General features: G+C 41.3%; 1 protein-coding gene across 1 annotated transcript in view; it reads right to left on the bottom strand.

Moving 5' to 3' along the window:
• osbpl8 (oxysterol binding protein-like 8) overlaps positions 1-20,341 on the bottom strand; it is a gene marked incomplete at its 3' end in the record, with an annotated part of 241,611 nt that overhangs the window by 28,753 nt on the left and 192,517 nt on the right. The window contains 4 exon segments of the mRNA XM_084331028.1: positions 5,005-5,208; positions 6,228-6,329; positions 9,956-10,036; positions 13,152-13,228. Coding sequence (XP_084187154.1) covers positions 5,005-5,208; positions 6,228-6,329; positions 9,956-10,036; positions 13,152-13,228 — 464 coding nt within the window.

Below are 20,341 nucleotides of genomic sequence, written 5' to 3'. Positions count from 1 at the left end.
CATATCGAGTGACAGAACAAACTGCCATTTATTTATATATATAAAAACAAAAATAGCGTTTGAAAAACCAGCTGTTGAAAAAAAAGTGACACGGCGGTGTTCAACAGTGGGGTGTCCAGGTCAAACATCCAATTATTTGAAGAAATTAAAAACCTTTTTCATGAGCTATAACTTCTGTGACACCGACTGCATGTGTGTGTGTGTGTGTGTGTGTGTGTGTGTGTGTGTGTGTGTGTGTGTGTGTGTGTGTGTGTGTGTGTGTGTGTGTGTGTGTGTGTGCATCATTATATATTGTGTTTGTCTGCTTATTGGTTCAGCCAAGTTAATCGGCCTGGTTAGCTTCTGAAAGCCAACTTCCTGTCCGTTATGTCTGCGTCCATTCGTCTGCCGACAACACTTTAAAAGGGCACTCTCTCCGCTCCACAGTGCAGCGGCATTCAGAAAGGAGTAACACCCGACAATATGAGACACCCAAGAAAGCCTTCTAGGGTCCATCTGCACTGACTTGTCAGCCACCCCCTCATCCCCCTGTGACAAGGTATTTTTGGGAATAAACGTGCACACGCTATCCCAAGTGTCTGGCGGCGCGCAATGTTATTTTAATTTACCAGCATAGCAACGGTGACTAAAAGGACAATATACCACCTTATGCATACCGCACCTTAGGTGAATACTAGGGGTGTAAAGGTACACGTATCCATACCGAACCGAACCGTTTCAGTGTGTACCGTACCGAACGGCTGTGTAGTGTACCGAACGAATACAACGGTATGTTAACCACTAACGACGTTTTTTTTCACAATCTAATATAATAATTTTTTTTTTTTTTTTTTTTTTTTATTATTAATTTCAATATAGAATATTCGTTGACAGCCCTACAACAATTAGTTACTGCACACTACATCACCCCTGAGTGGAACATGGAAAGCCAAACTTTCCCCCACTGTACCGAAAACCTGTACCGAACCTTGACTTAAAAACCGAGGTACGTACCGAACCGTGGTTTTTGTGTACCGTTACACCCCTAGTGAATACTGTATACTTCATCAGATCATATATTTAGCATTTAGTTTTTTTAGATTATATATTAGATTAGATTTAGCACTAAACATCGCGGGCGACATCACCCACCCCTCACAGCGCTTCTTCACTCCCCTGCCCTCCGGGAGGAGAACGAGGAGCCTCCGAGCTGCAGGACCAGCAGGCTGAGACAGCTTCATACACCAGGCTGTCAGGAAGCTGAACTCTCTCCCAGCTCTCCCCCCGTTCTCTCTCTGCCACCACAGAATCTCCATATCCATCATCTCACTGCCACTTTACTGCCATTATTGATCAGTTATACTTACTATGTACCACTGCTGCTAAAAAAAAGATTTGCACTAAGTTCTCTTTTACCTCCTATATTTATTTCAATCATACATTCATTTTTTAAGCCACTGTTTATACTGTATAGTCCTGTATAGTGTATGTACATCATGTCCCATATTATGTTACTTTATGTTTATATTAGATTTTTTATATACACCGTGGGAAGGGGGAAACGTAATTTCATTTCTCTGTATGTCCTGCACATTATGAGAAGCGACAATAAAGCTGACTTAAACGTATATATATAATATATATATATAACCGAGAGGGCGTACATACCCTCATCTCGCACCTTGCCGCCCATATGTGCATGTCCAGAGTTAATTATATTGTATATGGTTTACACTGCCTTTTATTCTATTTTTACTTCTCCACTGTACTATAATTCTGTGACCTGTACCTTTATGTCTTCTACTACCTGTACGTCCCCTCCCCCTCCCCATGCTGCCTGAATTTCCCCCAAGGGGATCAATAAAGGAATATCTTATCTTATCTTAAGAGAAGCGAGACCTGGCGGAAAGGTTGAAGTGCTGTATCTAAGGCGGTCTCCCCCTACAGTACCTTTCTTTTTAGAATTTTTTTTTGGTGGCATTTCACTGCTTTATTTCGGAAAGGCCCGACAGAGAGGAAGGTTGGGAGAAGACATGGGGGGGGGGGGGGGGGGGGAGACATGCGGCAAAAGTCTCCGGGTCCGGGAGTCGAACCCGGGACGTCCGCGTTGCACTGCAGCGCAGCTACTAGGGGTGGGAATCACCAGAGGCCTCACGATACGATCACGATACGATAGTATTGCGATACTGAGTGTTGCGATATTAATATTGCGATATATTGCGATTTATTACCTTTTTTCAACTGCAAAGTAAAACTTTGTCCACATGTTTTATCTAATAAAATAAAGTTCAGTCTGTTCATCTCACTTCAATCATTTTTATTGCAGAACATGGTATTTTCTCAAGCAGACATATGTCAACACTGTAATCTGTGTTGCATGTACCTGACAAACTGAACTGTTTGTATTACAGTCATATTCCAACTTAACTGAATGCACGTGTGTGTGTGTGTGTGTGTGTGTGTGTGTGTGTGTGTGTGTGTGTGTGTGTGTGTGTGTGTGTGTGTGTGTGTGTGTGTGTGGACTACTGTACTATTACAGGGAGATTCAGGCGCATACAAGTCTATTCGATCATGTCTCCAGCACCCCCACAGCCGTAGCTGCAATCACTTACATCACGGCTCTCATCCACATTCATTCATTTGCTCCCCCCGCTATCTCCTCCCCGATTTCAGAATCCCGGAAGACTATTGTTGAGGAGTTGTTATCAAGAGCTGGCTACAATCCAGGAACATACAATGGTAAACCACTATCCATATCTTCCTCATTCCTGGTTGTGTTGAAATCACCCCCCAAACAGTTTCAAATGTTCTCGAGGTCATGTCCTACAAAGTATCCTCTATACAGTCTGCCCCATTGTTCTGACCAGGATTATTACGTTACTTTTGGCCTCCTTGCTGACGTGGACGAGAAACCCATCTATAGGCCTAGTTATCAAATTCTTGGTTTGCAATGGTTTTGCACTTTGTGGGTAAATAAAAACCCAGTTTTCATCTACAACTCCTGTTTCCTCATTGTCTTACTGCTTGGTCCCTAACAAGGAGAAATGGGCATTCTAAACACTCTGTGCAAGGCCTCTATTAGGCGGTAAATTGTTCTTTGTTTTCACAATGTGTGCCCTCTATCGTATCAAGATACATATTCCATGTGTATGGAATAACACTCACCTTTAACATTCACTTTAAACACTTTTTAACACTACACCTCGCCTCACCACAGAGTGACAGTACAAACTCTGGTAATCTTCCTGGACTTTTGACTTCTTATTTTTACATATACACTTAAACAATTTTATTAAAAAAATCTACATTTATTACTGTACATTTTACTGTATATTTTTGGCTGTATATTTTAGAATGTATATCCCGGACTGTATTTTTATTGTTATTTGTGATTTTTGACTACCTAAACTTTACGCAACATAGGGGAGGAGCAAACATAGCTTGCATAGCAGCCTTCTAAACTCTAATTTGAAATATGACCTTGAAGAAAAAGTTTTCTGCCAGTGAAGTTGTCACAGATATTTGACGGTGAAAGTGACATAGGAGAGAATGTGTCTGAGACCCTGATTATGAGGCGTCCTCCTCTGATGAGAATGAGACCCTTAGTGCAGATGCTCCTGTTGTCTCTCAACCACAAGCAGACACGTTACTTTCCAAAAACGGAAAGTTATCATGGGCCCACTCCCCACTTGAACAACATAATATATATTATGTATGTATAATTGGGTGGGTGGGGGGGAGTAGGGGTAATGTTTTATTTAAATGGTTATTTAGGTAATCAACAAAGTAACATGAAGCACCTGAAACATACATTTGGGTAACACTTTTGATTATGATCATTTTCTGGAGGTTTAAACTGCTGGGGTCAAAATGTCCCTACGGATAAAGAGTGTAAAGTCAATTTGAGGATAACAGGAGGGTTAACAAAACCATTTCAAATAATTTTAGCCCTGCTAGATAGAGGTAGCAAATAACTCTAAGGATGGCAATAATAATAATAATAATAATAAACGTTATTTGTACAAATTCCATACAAGAATTGCAGCCCAAAGTGCTTCACAGCAGAAAATACACTAGAATACATCAAATGGGCATAAAATAGACAGAATAAATGCAATGCAGAAAATAAAAATACAAGATGATAGAAGTAGATGATCGTAGTGTTCTTGGGGGCATGTAGTTGACAAGAAAATTGCCAATATAGCTTGGTCTGGTTCCATTTAGGGCTTTGTACATAAGGAGGAGGACCTTCAAATCAATTCTAAATGTTACCGGAAGCCAGTGTAATAGCCTAGCTGAGAGTTGAATAAGCTGAAATATTTTCTTCAGTCGGCTTGGAATAAAGGCATGGATCCGTTTTTTAAGAATCCTTTTGATTTATAAATGGTTGTACTTTAGCTTTGTTTCTAAGGTGGAAGAATTATGTTTTTGTCACCTTGTTAATGTGGGACTTAAAGCTTACAGTAGGTTACAGTAGGTTATCTATGATAACCAAGACTTGTAAGCAAGGAGTAAGTTTCCCCATAATATTATTCAGCAGAATTTCTCTAGAAATTGAAATTTGGTAAATTCCAGTAAATATTGCAATTCCGAAACTCTTGAGTATCATAAATGGATTCAGCATCCCGAATAACCCCCAAAACCACTCCAACATTGTTGAAATTGATCAAGTAGTTTCCGAGATTTGTCCATTTAGGTGATTATGCAAATGTGCTAATTATGCAAATAAAAAAAGTTGCCCAACATGTACAACTTAGCATCCGGCAGTTTCTAAGTGCTGGTGACCCATACTATCCATATCTATCATAAAAGTTTGGTGGTTCCAAAATTTCCGGGTTCATTGTGTTGGCAAATAGACTACCGGTATATACAAAAAAAAAAAAAAAAATTATGAATAATTTAATATCGATACTTGGCGTCCCTGTATCGATACAGTATCGCCACGCAAAGTATCGCAATACTACTACTACGTATCGACTCCCCCCCCACCCCTAGCAGCTACGTGGTGCGCCCCCCCTACAGTACCTTGACGGCCCAGATGGACTGCTCCAGCGGGTGGAAGAGCTTGAAGCAGAAGCCGTCCTTCTTGGAGGGCCTCTCGATGAGCTCGCAGGCGTTGAGCAGCACCGTGCCCACCCACTGGCCATTCTTGTTGGTCTTGTAGATGAGCAGGACCCCAGGCTTCAGCACACACCACAGCTTGGTCCAGCTCTTCAGAGTGCCCCGGATCTGAGGTGGACACACACACATATGTATACACATTAGGGCTGAACGATTAATCGATTTTAAATCGAAATCGCGATTTGAAATGATGCAATTAGCAATTTTTTTTTACATTTTATTTTTTTTAATTTAACCAGGAAGTCCCATTTAGATACAAGATCTCCTTTGCAAGTTGTTGTTATTGTTGTAGGAACGGTTTGGGAGAGGGAGGTAAGGGGTTTTAGATTGTGTGTTGTGAAGTTTAGACTTCAGAGAGGGAGAGTAAAGTACAGAAAAAAAAGGTACTGTTGGGTACCGGTATCGATTCCCAGGTCAAAAGAAAAAATTTCAGGCTCGGTGTCCCGAACAGACCCACTGCGTAGGCCAGATGCAAGCCGAATTTTACAATAAACCTCTGTGGGGCTGCTTAAAATTTCCCAAAATCATGCAGCCCTAATACACATACAAAACGAAAGACGCACAAGTACAGTACACACAAGACACACACATACAAAACGAAAGACGCACAAGTATAGTACGCACAAGACACACATACAAAAACAAATGCACAAGTACACACAAGACACACACATACAAAACGAAAGATGCACAAGTACACACAAGACACACACAGGCATGCGCAAACACACACAGACAAATATGTGTACACACAGAAAACGCAGTACGACACACACACACAAACACACACAAGTACACAGAAACACACACACACAGAAACACACACACACACACACACACACACACACACACACACACACACACACACACACACACACACACACACACACACACACACACACACACACACACACACACACACACACACACACACACACACACACACACACACACACACACACACACACACACACACACACACACACACTCAGAGATGGCAAATAAAATCTCTGAATGCTGTGATAATTCTGTGAGGCTGGTCTTGGAAGGCAGGGTACAGTATGTGTGGGAAGTGGGAACCTGATGTATCACAAGTTGTACAGAACACTGAGGAGTGAGGTTCCAACCTTTAGCCAGTCGGCCATGACGATGACAGAGGGGTCAGTGATGGTGCTGAGCAGCTCCTTGGTCGCCCTCTTCTTCTCCTCTCTGTAGTTCTTCTTCTGCACCTGGAGAACATCACACAAACTGGTGGACTGGACCGCAGACCATAACCGGCATTAAACCGGCGGGGGTCAGGGGAGTAGATGGGAGACGTGGACCGGGCTAATGAGCTAAAGGTTTGACACAGCAGCCCCGGCTAGTCTCTGTAACCCCCCCCCCCCCCCGACACTACTCCAGTTGCCCTGCCCAGTGCCCACCAACCCTCCCCCACCTCTCAGCCCCTCTCAACTCGAAAAATCGCTTCGTCACATGGTGCGATAAAAACCACCTGCAACTAAATGTGACGAAGACCAGGGAACTGGTGGTGGATCTGGGGAGGAGGAGGAGTAGCTACACCTGTGACCCCCGTTTCCATCAGGGGAGTCATTGTGGACATGGTTGAGGATTACAAATACCTCGGAGTTCACATCGACAACAAACTGAACGGGTCAAAACACGCAGTCGCAGAGGCACTCTACAAGAAGGGCCAGAGCCGACTCTACTTCCTCAGAAGGCTGAGATCCTTCAACGTCTGTACAAGGATGTTGAGGATGTTCTACGGGTCGGTGGTGGCGGGCGCCTTCTTGTACGCTGTGACCTGCTGGGGCGGGGGATGCAAACAGGCTGGATAAGCTGGTCAGGAAGGCCAGTAGCGTGGTTGGGGTGGAGCTGGACTCTCTAGCGAGGGTGGCGGAGAGGAGGAGCCTTGCTAAGCTCCATGCCATCAGGGAAAACCCCTCCCACCCACTATACACAGACTTGGCTGACAGGAGGAGCATGTTCAGTGCTAGACTAACACTCCCAAAATGTAGCACTGAACGACACAGGAAGTCCTTCATTCCGACAGCCATCAGACTTTACAATGCATCACTGTGCCTCACTGCCTCACTGAGCACAGAGTGGCAGAGTGACACTACCATCTTCCTGGACTTTTACATGTAAAACAACATGGTCAATATTACACTTACTGTACACTTAATGTAGATCTCTGTATTTTGTACTGTATATTTTATATTAGATTGTACATACATAACAGAGGAAATGTGAATGTGAATCGCTGGACCGTAGTTTATTATTATTATGTTATCCTTAGGCTTATTTTATTCCTTATTCTTAGGCAATTTTTTGTTATTCGTATTCATGATTTGTTTTGTCTACCTAAATGTTTACTGTGAGCGATTGGTAGTGCCAAATTTCCCTCTGGATGATTAACGTATTTCTATTCTATGCTAAACCAGAGGTCACACCCTGTCCACATCTATCACATCTATTACATCAACATTTATCACATCTATCACACCCTGTCCAGTGTCCACATCTATAACGTAAATTATTTTCTTTTTGTTGCTTTATAATTCCATTAATGCAACAAACTGTGTGCTATAAGTATAAAGTATAATAAATCGCTAATTACTTTGGATATGCAATTGTCAGGCGTTTTATGCTAAATGTGGGGTATGCTTGGGGATAACTATATAATATAAAACATTTTATACACTGTTATCTTCATTTTAAGGGTAAATTGGTTTTGCGGCTCCAGAGGAACTTTATTTTGTGGGAGGGGGGAAATGGCTCTTTTGATAGTAAAAGGTTGCTGACCCCTGGTCTAGGCGTTTATGTAGGTGATGATGACATGTGTTCAGCCGTAGACGTGGATGTTCCAAAGTCCACCTCATGATTAATATGACAAAATGTCAGGGTGGTTTGACAGAAAGCTTACTTTGACTTAGTGTCACTATGTAGACAATCAGGGTAAATGGGGTTAAAGGAGCCACTGGCTGATGGGAGAGAGAGAGAGAGAGGGGGGGGGGGGTAGTTTCTGTTGTCAGAGTCAAAACAGTATATGAATGGTAATGATTCAGTGTAGTTTGTTTTATTTGTCACATATAAAGTACATGTACATTATAGTGAAATGCTTGGTTCTGTATGAGCCTCCTGAGATTGTGCTTCATACAGTAAAAAATTTAAAAGAATAAAGACCAAACACTATACAAAATAATATACAATATACAAATAATATACAAAGTACAAAAACGAGGTACGGAGGTAATGCAAATCTTTTAGTAATAAATAGATCAAATATGGTGTAGTGTTAAAAATAGTTTAAAGTGTGCCCCTTTTCCACTGCATGGTACCTACTCGACTCTACTCTACTCTGCATTTTCGGTTTTCCATTACCAAAGTACCAGGTACTTTTTGGGTACTTTTTGGGTACTTTTTTAGTCCCTGCTCTGTCGAGGTTCCAAGCGGGTAGAAGTGGTACCAGAAAAGTCACGTGAAACACTGCAGACCACTGATTGGTCAGAAGAGAGACGCGTCAAAACAGAAAGCCGCCATCTTTAATGGCTCGCTTAGGATTCATTATTTGTTTGCAGCAGGAACAAGTGCAATAAACAAAAAAGGATACAGTCACTATGTATTCTGCCTCATTTATTGATGAAACAAAACCGACATCAACACAATTTGCCACAGAGCGGAGAGTTTAGTCTCACAAAAAGATCGCTGATTTGTTAAGCTTGTTGTTAGCTAATATGCTAGCGTTTTAGCATGGCTATCGTACATAGCGTGATCAGTATAACTCGCTATTGATTGTTTGTACTAGTAACGTTAATGCTAGTAGAATAGACACAACGTGAGGTAATCACCATCCATTTTAAACCGGTTATTACCTAATGCTAACGTTAGCAGATAGACGTGAGAGGTATTGTTAAAGCTTGTTGTTAGCCTAATGCTAATGCTAACGTTAACGTTAGCAGATAGACACGAGAGCCTAGGTAACGTTAAAGCTTGTAGAATAGACACAATGAGAGGTAATGTTAGCGTTAGCAGAATAGGAGTCTGGTTAATGTTGTTATTGATTGATTGATTGAAAACTGTGTTTTACTCTGGCTTGCTACAAGCCCTCACGGACATAGCTATGCTGGAGCTCTCATGCTGTACACCAGCGGCCCCGCCTCCCCACACGGAGACAAACTGAGTACTTTATTTTAGTACCTGCAGTGGAAAAGGAACGAAGTACCAGGTACCTAAAGCGAGTAGAGTAGGGTAGAGTCGAGTAGGTACCATGCAGTGGAAAAGGGGCGATGTGGAAGAGCTACGCTTACTTACATTTACATTTAGTCATTTAGCTGACGCTTTCATCCAAAGTGATTTACAAGTTTTGTACAACAAGACAGGAGGAAGGGTACAACTCTATCAGCTGAGTAACAATGTTCATCAAAGTGTTGCGTGCTACAGTGTAGGTTAGTATATTAGGACAAGTGCATGACAGTAAGGTTAGTTAGGGTTTTTTTTTTCTCCAAAAAAATACTTGTACACAAGTATTATTCAGTTAAATGATTCTACCCTCTCTGCTGTTTCTCATCAGAATGAATTCAACACAGGTATTTAACAGAAAATCTGTCTCTCAAGTGCCCAATCAACTACACAAAAGCCACATGCACAATGGTCACGCCTCCAGTCTCTGTCAGCTGGGTGAAACTACTTTAGGTTTAAAGATTTACGCAACACAATTCTTAGTTACACACTTCACAATGATGTACACAAGTATTATTCAGTTAAATGATCCTACCCTCTCTGCTGTTTGTCATCAGAATGAATTCAACACAGAAAAAGCTGGTATTTAACAGAAAAACGACTTAAGCGAACTTACCTTGAGGGACTCCTTCTTAGTGAGCTTTCCTCCGGATGCGGAGACGTCCTTGTCCGAGCCATTGTAGAGCTTTGATTCAGACTGCGTAGGAGGGATGAAAAGAAATGCAACGTCAGATTATGCGTTGTCTACCGTATGTCTGATTCATTATTACCGCATTGCTATGATTTCTGCTTAAAAATGAAAGCTGCGACAGAACACGTCACTGTCCTCCCGTTTGTCCTTGTCTTGCAATAAAGGGTCGATCTGGACCTCAAGGAGGTAGTAGTAGTAGTTTATTCAGTCATCATCTCACACAAATACAATATACACAATCATTTAACAATAGTTGATTTTACAGTGACTGAAAAGGTACAGACTGAAGTATGATTAGCAACAACACTGATTTTGATGGATTTTCAGTTTTTTTGTAATGTCAGATTGAAAATAATACAATCTTTTATTCAACTTCAGCCCTGATCATAACACCACATATTAATTTTTATAATTCTAACCCTTTAAATGCCAGTGTGTGTGATGGCATATATTTGCAATATATCAAGTGCAAAGTAGATTTGTCTGGGGGGGGATTATTACAGGCTAGCATGTGTCAATGATTAGCAACAACAGTTTTTTGTAAGGGTCCCGCCTCCACCAATCACATGCTCCTTTTGTGTGTGTGTGAGAGCAAGAGAGAGAGAGAGAGAGATAGTTCTCCAACTTGTGTGAGTTGCAGTGATCTCCTGGTTGTTCCCCACCTAGATTATCTAACTATTGCGCTGCTGCAACTAGAAACACTGTCCTGGCCTGCTTCTAAGTTCAGTGGCCTGACTAAAAAATTTAAAATAAATAAAAAAAGAAAATTTGGATTTTTTTTTTTTGGGGGGAAATCATCTGGCGACCCCCCCCCCCCCCCCCCCCCCCCCCCCACGGCGGCTCGCGACCCTCCTGTGGCTCGTGACCCGGACTTTGGGAACCCCTGAGAGGACAACAATAACAAGAAGTAGAGCTCAGGTAGCAGACTACAGAGAGTGGCCCGTTCAGCCGAACGCACAATTGGAGGGGGGCTTCCCACCAGGACATTTACAACAAGCGGTGCATGGGTAAGGCTAAGGGGATAATCAAAGACTCCAGCCACCCAAACAACTGCCTCTTTGAACTGCTGCGGTCAGGCAAGCGATACCGGAGTCTCATGGCAAGCACAGAGAGACTCAGAAGAAGCTTCTATCCCCAGGCCAGAATCAGGATGCTCAATGAACAATAACACTATGTAACAACCATCAAATGCACTCACAGCACACACATCCACACGCACACACTCACTTTAAACAAACAACTCACTGCAGCACCCACTTTAGAACACCTAAACACACTTTATATTTATTGGTAAAGAATTTGCACTACAACCCATACCTCATTACACCTTACTGTAAATTGTACCTAAATTGTACCTCATCCCATTTCTGCTTTGCACTGTATAGTATATTGTATTGTAACTCAGTTACTTCTACTCTGCATTGTACATTGTATATATGTATATACTGAACACTTTTGTCTACATACTTGACTTCTATTTTATACTTGCTATACTTATTTTATACTTATCTATTTTTGTCTAGCACAGTCTCTGGAGCGTAACAGAAAGAAGCATTTTGTATAAAAGTATTCTGTACTTCTGTATGACAACTAATAAAGAAACTTGAAACTTGAACTTGAAACTCAGGTCTAGCAACAAAAATTATCAAGGACTTTAATCACCCCAACCATGGACTGTTCCAGCTGATGCGGTCTGGAAAGCACTACTGCAGCCACACAGCCAGAAGCAACCGGCTGAAGAACAGTTTTTCCCCCGAGCCATCATACTCGTCAACAGAGCCCCCCCTCTCTCTGCTCTACCCCCCCCCCCCCACACTTGAGAAACACTGTTGCTGCTTCTAAACTGTATTGCACATTGCATTTTACCCACTGCTAATTATTGCACATTGCTCATTGCACATCACACAACATACTTTTTGGTTGGAACTGTATTTAAATTTGATATAGTATAATATCTACATCCTGTTATCGGTAGTGCACACTTTTTAAAAAAAAATTTAGAACTGTATATAGTCATCTAACTGTTATTTTATCTTATTTTTATTCTATGCTAATTTTATTTTATTTATATTATATTGGATGCTGCTATGGTCGAGGAACCACAACAAAGTGCATTTCACTATTTTTTTTAGCTGTAAGGTACTGAATGACGTGACAATAAAGGAATCTGAACCAATATTTACAATAACAATACTCAATACTCTTACTAGAACTATTAGGAATTCTATTCAGAGATTATTTTGGGAGATGTTTAGATCCATCTTAAAAAAACAGCCAAACTCGCTGCATATTCTCTTGCAACTCTTGCAAACTTGCATAATATCCAAGATATGGGATGTTTGGGACGTAAAACGCAAGCTTAATTGAAGCCTTGAGTCAAGGATTAATCACAAACGTAGCCTCAGATCATTGCTTTGAACAGCCTGCATAACTCATAGGGCCTTTGAACAAGTGAGACTTTCAAGCTTTTGAAAATCTTATCTTGTTATTCAAGTCAGCAAATGTAATGATGAGCGGAGCCAACAGTGCGTTTCAGTTTGAGTGTGATGATAAGAGACACTGCACAGAACATTCTGGAACTTGATGCCTCCCTCAATATATTCCAATGACAAAGTCATAATGAGGATGTAATACGATTCCCGTCTGATCCCCAATTTCTCTGCCATGATTCTCACATTCATGCCCACTCACATTTGCAATAAGGACAACATTGCAACCGCACCTCGCTATTGATCAGTACTTAGCTGGTTATCCTTGGGGGACTTCGTTTGGAGAAAGGACCCCAGTTTGGCTTTTCATCAATAACGGTTTGATGTGTAAAATGTAGGCTATGCAATGTGTTAGTCATGTGAATATTTCATGCCTGAGGCAAGGTTGTTTCCATATTCTTGGGTCTCATTATGGATAGGGTGGGTGCACGCACACACGGTAACTAACCCTAACCTTAACCATAAGCATTACACTCTGATAGCTTGTCAAACTAAATCAGGACATCAAAAATGTGCGTGTCATGAGTGTGGAGTCTTGAAATTGTCCAGACTTTTCACATAAATGAGGTACACACACGCACACACGCGCACACACACACACACACACTTCAGGTATTATTTGAGGTTCTTACCTTGCTCTTGGATATGGAATGCGCCGAGTCCTCTTTAAGAGGCAAAGGCAGGAGGTCTTCTTTCCCCCTTTCGAAACCTGGAAACAAAATGCAACAACACGAGTTAGAGTGAAAAAATACATATCCCTGTTACGTAACGTCACATGCCGTTTTTTCTAGGGATGTTCGATATTGGCTTATTTACCGATATCCGATATACCGATATTGTCCAACTCTTAATTTCCGATACCGATATCAACCGATACCGATATATGCAAGGTTTCCTCCCCCAAAAAACGGAATAATTTCAGGTAATTAACATTACATATCTCTTTGTGGAATTAACACAACATTATGCATACTTTTGACAATAAATGAAATAAGAATTTGTTCTTACTTGCTTGCCTGGGTAAATAAAGGTTAAATAAATGTAAAAAAGAAAATAATTAATTATATATATTTTTTAAAACAGATACCGATCATTTCCGATATTGCATTTTAATGCTAATATCGGCCGATATTATCGGACATCCCTAGTTTTTTCCTGTTTCCACTAATATACTTCATCCAATACAGTGCTGACTGTTAGGTCAACTGAAGGTATACTGTAGCAGTAGTGTATTGGCAATAATCTGGCGGCATGATACAAATCGCGGTACAGTGGTTCCGATTCAATACAGTGCGATACTGTAAACGGTAACACTGTGATACACTGTGATTTTAATAGCAATGGTGGTAAGTACAATGTTTATGTTGTCACGTTGGAGGTGGAATTGCTGATGGTACAAGATAATCACTTCAGTACTAGAACAATACTGCAACCTAGCAGTTGGGGGTATATATAACTCTGTATGATAGCTTGTACAATAATGCATACCATATTTATCATGTATTTATTGTATATACAGTATGTGTATATCCACATCAGTCTAAATATATACCTGCATATAACCCATATAACTCTGTATGATAGCATGTACAATACTGCTATACTGTATATATATATATTTATTGACATCCGTCTGTACATACCATTATATAATTGTTGTTGTTGGCAATTCAATTTATTAGGATAAACCCCTTGAGATGTACCATCTCGTTTACCATAATCCTGTACAGTATCACTGTAAATAATAATACGACAACACAGTACATAAATACTGATTAGCACTATTACTCAGTAGTACTCATTTATAAATTGTATTTCCAGTTTAATCACCTGTACATTACTAATGCACCGTTACATTTGCACTCTGGTTGGATGACAAAACTTATTTTCGTTGTACTGTACTTGTGCTGCATGCTGACAATACATTTGAATCTATGAATCTATCTAACAGAATGAACCTCTGCCAGAATTAATTATCTTTTTTTAACCATATCTAACCCAGTAAGTAAGAATCAATGATTCGATTTCAGAGAATCGACACGGTATTACCGAAAATAGAATGGTTAATACTCAAGCATGTGGGTATTGTTCAAGATTCAAGAGGTTTATTCGTCACATACATACACAAGACATATAGTGAAATGAAGGTGGCCATGCCCGCCTTGATTGTGCAAAAATACAAATAATAGAATAAAATAGAATGGATAATAAAATGGACATGACAAAAAGTATTAAGATAAGATACAGTACAATGCTAAGCTTCCGAATTAAAAGGTAATGAGTCCTATATACACTACTATACAATATACTATACAAATATACAGTTATACTATATATACTATCCTATACTAGCTATACTAACTATACAAAAAACTAAAAACAGTTATGTTTTTTTCTCTAAAGTGACCTTTGGCTGCTTTTTTATATAGCGCTTTTATCCAAAGCGCTTTACAATTTGTTACTCACATTTTACCCATTCACTCACACATTCAGTCACACATTCACACACCGACAGCGGCGGCAACCATGCAAGGTGCCAACCTGCTCATCAGGAGCAATTAGGGGTTAAGTGTCTTGCTCAAGGACACATCGACACAATGCTGCCCGGGAGGAGCGGGAATCGAACCGGGAACCTCCGGATTGCCAGATGACTGCTCTACCTCCCGAGCCACTGTCGCCCCACGGTACATAAATACTGATTAGCACTATTACTCAGTAGTACTCATTTATAAATTTTATTTCCAGTTTAATCACCTGTACATTGTACATTACTAATGCACCGTTACATTTGCACTCTGGTCTGCACCTTTTCTTTTGTGTTTTGTCTTGCATCCCTAACCACCACAACGGGGTGAACGACAGCGGCAGGGCACTCCAGCAGCCGTCGCCGGGCATTTCTCAGAGGACTCCTGTGAATCTTTTATGGCTTCTGTTCCCTTGTTGTCACAGATCATCAGTAATGAGCCGATCGCTGACGCTGACATGGTAAATCTGTACCCAGTCGAGACACAGACACACACATGGCAGGAAGGTCTGGGGTCTGTACGGTACCATGGTAACGGTACAGGCAGCAGCACCATATTATAATCAGGCAGATGCCAGCCTAAAATATGGTATAGATATCGGATAATTTCCCCAATACTAAAATCCGGTGCCAAGAGCCTTGTGTAACATGTCAGATAAAATTAAAGTGACTTGATTTTCATGTTAGATCTCAGGAGAAATACAGTATTCTACATTATAATGAAATACACGCAAATTAGGGCTGGGCGATATGGCCAAACATGTTATCACGATAAAAAATGTCATATCACTCGATATCGATAATTATGTCGATGTACATGAAATAATCATTTCTGTCAAGTTTAAAGGCTATTCAAGGTTTATTGTTGCGATTTATATAAGATTAGACAATGAATCCTTGCTACTTGCAGTAAAAGTAGGCAATGATTACATTACATGATTACTCTCTGTAGTCACGAGAGACCTGGGACGCGGTTTTTAGCCTCACGTAGCTTGGCTTTTAGTGGGACATAAACGGTGGGGAGCAGTATCTATCGATTAGCCGGAAACGGAAATGCTGAAATAATAATATGAATTATTCTAAAAGTTATAATTATTTTGTCTCATCTTATTTTAGTCAACATAAATTAAGAGAGAATTCGTCATGGTTTTTGTAAAGTACATTTGTGTCCTCAGATGTAGTCAATGATCATGCATAAATAATTTAGTCACGTTAGTGTCACATGATCAACATTAACGTGACGTCACGTCTCGTTGTCGTCGGGGGGAAAAGCTTCGTTGACGAACATCTTTAGTCATAATTTTCGTTGACAAAATTAACACTGTCGTCAACGCTGGCTCACTGGCACACCTAACTCCAGCTGAGTAAACTCTGCTATGACATCTATGAAAAAGGGTCCGTCACATCTGTGCATCGTTTTAAAATGGTGTCCCAAGTCTCTCTAAAGAGACTCATCTTGATCTAAAGAGACCCTTTTCCAGTGGCTTCCACCAGAGTCCTTAGTTACCATGGCAACCACTCACCGCAGAGATCGTGATTAATTTATCTTATACCTTTAAAGACTCACATTTCACCTCAAAATGCAGTCGATTATAATGTCACTCAACATGAAATAACGTCACGTTGAATTATTTTCTCGGAATATATTTGTAGAAAGCAGTTTTGTTGTCGCCATCTTTAGAGTTACAGATTTCTCTGTTCAAAACTCCCAGAGTGCTCTCGTTATATAGAGTCTCTGGTAGTATGTGTACTCTAGACGTGTACTCTACAGCCGAGTGTTGAATACTTTGAATACACGAGTTATCTGTGTTTAGTCTGCCCAGAGATAAACCCTGAAACCATGGTGAATAATTGAAGACCTCACACCAGCAGTGTGAATTCCACTGCCAACACTGCATGGTGTCATTACTGAGGCCCTGCTGCTACTCCATGGGGGGGGGGGGAGAGAGAGAGAGAGAGAGAGAGACTGTGAGGCTGCGGTTACACCTTTCGTATCATCTTCGTATTGTTTTCATATGCGTATCGCCGCGACGTCGTGCGCCTCGAGTCACACTTTCGTTTTTTTTTCGTTTTGTCACCCGAGCACACTGATGTAGTACACTGCCAAAGCAGTAGGTGGCAGTAGGTGGCAAACATGAAGGCAATTTCAACCAATCAGAACGAATGTGCCAATACACTTCCTGGAAGCTCCAGCAAAGAAAATAATGTCAATAAGGCAGGCGCCTATGCCGCGCCACCATCTTGCCTATTTACTCAATGCAGCCATTCTTTTTCAGCAAAGCCTAATAAAAGTGCAATAAACAAAACGGATACATTCACTGTGTGTTCTGCCTGTCATTTGTTGATGAAACAAAACTAACATCAACACAAGTGACCACCAAGAGCGGATAGTTTAGTCTAAAAAACGATCGGTAGCATTGTTAGCTGCATGCTAACGTCAATGGAGTATGCCATTATAACAATATAGCATTGTGGCTAGAAGCTAACGTTAGCTCACGCTACTTAGCCAGCACCAAAACTGATGATATCGCGAGCTATCAGTAGTTAGATAACATTAGAGACAACGCTGTGTGTATTAAACAAAGGTGAATAGATGACTGGGCCATTTTGTTTAATGGTTGTTAAGTTGAAAGAGGAGCTCTGAGCTAACAGGGTCTGAATCCTGATAGCTCACGTTAGCCAGCTGCTCATGCAATCGGTAATGTTAGCAGAATGAATGGATGTAAACTTTATTTAACATATTGCATATGGGTACAATACAATACGGCTCAATACAAACAATTGTTAAGGGAATGCAGACTGTTGTAGCTTGGACTGGGGTCCTTATAACAATAACTTGACAACACATGGTAGCTGAAGCTATTTGGGACACGGAGCTAATGAGCTATGTCCCAAACACACACACTGTTGTCACCGGAAGGGCACGCGATGGTATCTACTGCGCATGGGCGTTTTCGCAACAACGGCTAGCGAGCTGACTACACGCTGTTGTCGATTCGTTTTTTTTGCGTATCTCCAAACGCAAACACAATTTTGCGTTTCAGCCGTATCCACAAAAAACCGCCAAAAAACGCATTTCTGTGTAGATAGGACATCAAACGTCGTCAAAAACGTATAAAAAAAAAAGCCAGGAATACACTAGTCTAACTCTAACAGACTGAGACGGAGACTGAGAGAGAGAGAGAGAGAGAGAGAGAGAGAGAGAGAGAGAGAGAAATAGGGACAGAGAGAGGGACAGAGAGAGAGAGAGGGAGGGAGAGAGAGAGAGAAAGAGGGACAGAGAGAGGGACAGAGAGACACACACAGAAAAAGAGAGCTAGAGAAGAGATGGAGAGGGAGAGAGAGGGAGAGAGCAAGCAAAAGAGACAGAGAGAGAGACAGACAGAGAGAGAGAGAGAGGGGGGGAGAGAGAGAGAGAGAGAGAGAGAGAGAGGGGGGGGAGAGAGAGAGAGAGAGAGAGAGAGGGGGAGAGAGAGAGGGAGAGAGAGAGAGAGAGAGAAGAGAGAGAGAGAGAGAGAGAGAGAGAGAGAGAGAGAGAGAGAGAGAGAGAGAGAGAGAGAGAGAGGGGGGGAGAGAGAGAGACTGATGGGTGTACTGCAGGTCATCACACAGGGGCTTGGGATGGAAGGCGTGGTGGGGCATCGCACAACATTATTACACATTCTGTCTCATGAGGAGCTATTCACAGCTTGTTCCCAGTTTCAAAGTTCTGCAGTGAGTGAGTCATAAACCAGAGTGTTGCTGCAAAATACCCACTCTTCCTCCAATTAGTAGTCCCACGTCACCAGACCTATCTGTAGTAGTCCCACGTAGGGCTGCACGATTAAACGAAAAAAGAAATCGCGATCTCGATTCATAGACCTATGCAATCTCATTTCTAAATTATGATGATTTTTTTTTATAAATTTAAAAAAATAATTTTTTTTTTACATTTTTTATTCTTTTTTACTTTTTACTTAACTTTTTTAAATGATGACGATTCTGACTTGAGTTATTTTGTATGTTACAAGAGACTTACATTTAAGTCAAGCACTTTCATATATGTTATGTTTAAGTTTAAGTGAAGCACTTTAATATAATAGTTATGTTAGGGCGGCTACGTGGCGTAGTGGGCAAGGCGCTCGCCACGAATGCGGAGACGCTGGGCTCGCCTGTTCGAGCCCAGCGCTCCACATTGCTTTCAGTTTAGCTGGTCGTTCATACTAATACACATTGGCCGTATTAGGGGGTGGGAAACTGATGGGTGGGGATCGGGCGTTGTGGACAGCGACTCCTACAGGTCGGTTGGTGCGCCTGCGCAGTAGAATCAGGAAGTGTCGGGGGCAGCGTGAGCCTCCCACGCGTTACTCCTCGCCACTGAGAAATCGAGCCGCGCAGGTGAAAAGATGCGACTGCTGTTACCTCAAGTACCGGAGGGGACTTGTGCTATGTATGACTTAGTCCACATTGTAGCCGGCTTGTGGGAGGCAAGAAACAGCGTTCGTGACAGGGGAGGGTTGAATTGGATGATACGAAATTGGGATGGGAGAAAAATATAGAAAATGGGAGAAAAAGTGGATCAAAAAAAAGTTATGTTGTCTGTTTAAGAAAGAGTCCAATAAATGATTTTATTGAAAAAATAAGAATCGTGTGAGAGAATCGTGATCTCAATTCTTAGAGAGAAAAAAATCGTCACATTTGAGCAAGAATCGTGCAGCCCTAGTCCCACGTGACGTCACCAGACCTATCTGTAGCAGTCCCACGTCACCAGACCTATCTGTAGTGCACACTGAATTTGAGCGTGCAGAACCAATGGGCAGAACCCAATATCATTGTGGGGGAAAAAAAATTGCCTATATTTCTCCAACCAATCACAATTGTCTAGGGCGGAGCAAAGCAAAAAATTTACCCGGCAAAAAAAAACATTATCCGACTGAGAAATGTTTCTTCGTCAAAGTCCGTCATGAGAGTGTAGCTTGCTACAGTAGCTCAAAGACATGTTGTTGTTTTTGTTGGGACGCTTTTAAATCTTTTAGGATTTAGTCAAGATTTCTGCCAATATCAGACTAAATCGGTAAAGGAGAATTCCCACAATTTTTTAATACGATGCAGAGAGCCATGTGTAACATGTCAGAATGAAACATTTATTATATTTCAATTATTTGTGTCCAGTTGCCTCAAACATGTCATCCGAGTCTATACTTCATTCCGACAGCCATCAGACTTTATTATAATGCATCACTGTGCCTCACTGCATCACCGAGCAGCACAGGGCGACAGGACTATCTTCCTGGACTTTTACTTTACTTTTAAACCGAC

Source organism: Notolepis coatsorum (assembly GCF_963971535.1).
Source record: "Notolepis coatsorum genome assembly, chromosome: 15".
In the NCBI taxonomy this organism is placed as follows: Eukaryota; Metazoa; Chordata; class Actinopteri; order Aulopiformes; family Paralepididae; genus Notolepis; species Notolepis coatsorum.
The sequence above is the reverse complement of the archived record's forward strand: the minus strand, read 5'-3'. Positions and strand labels throughout refer to the sequence as shown.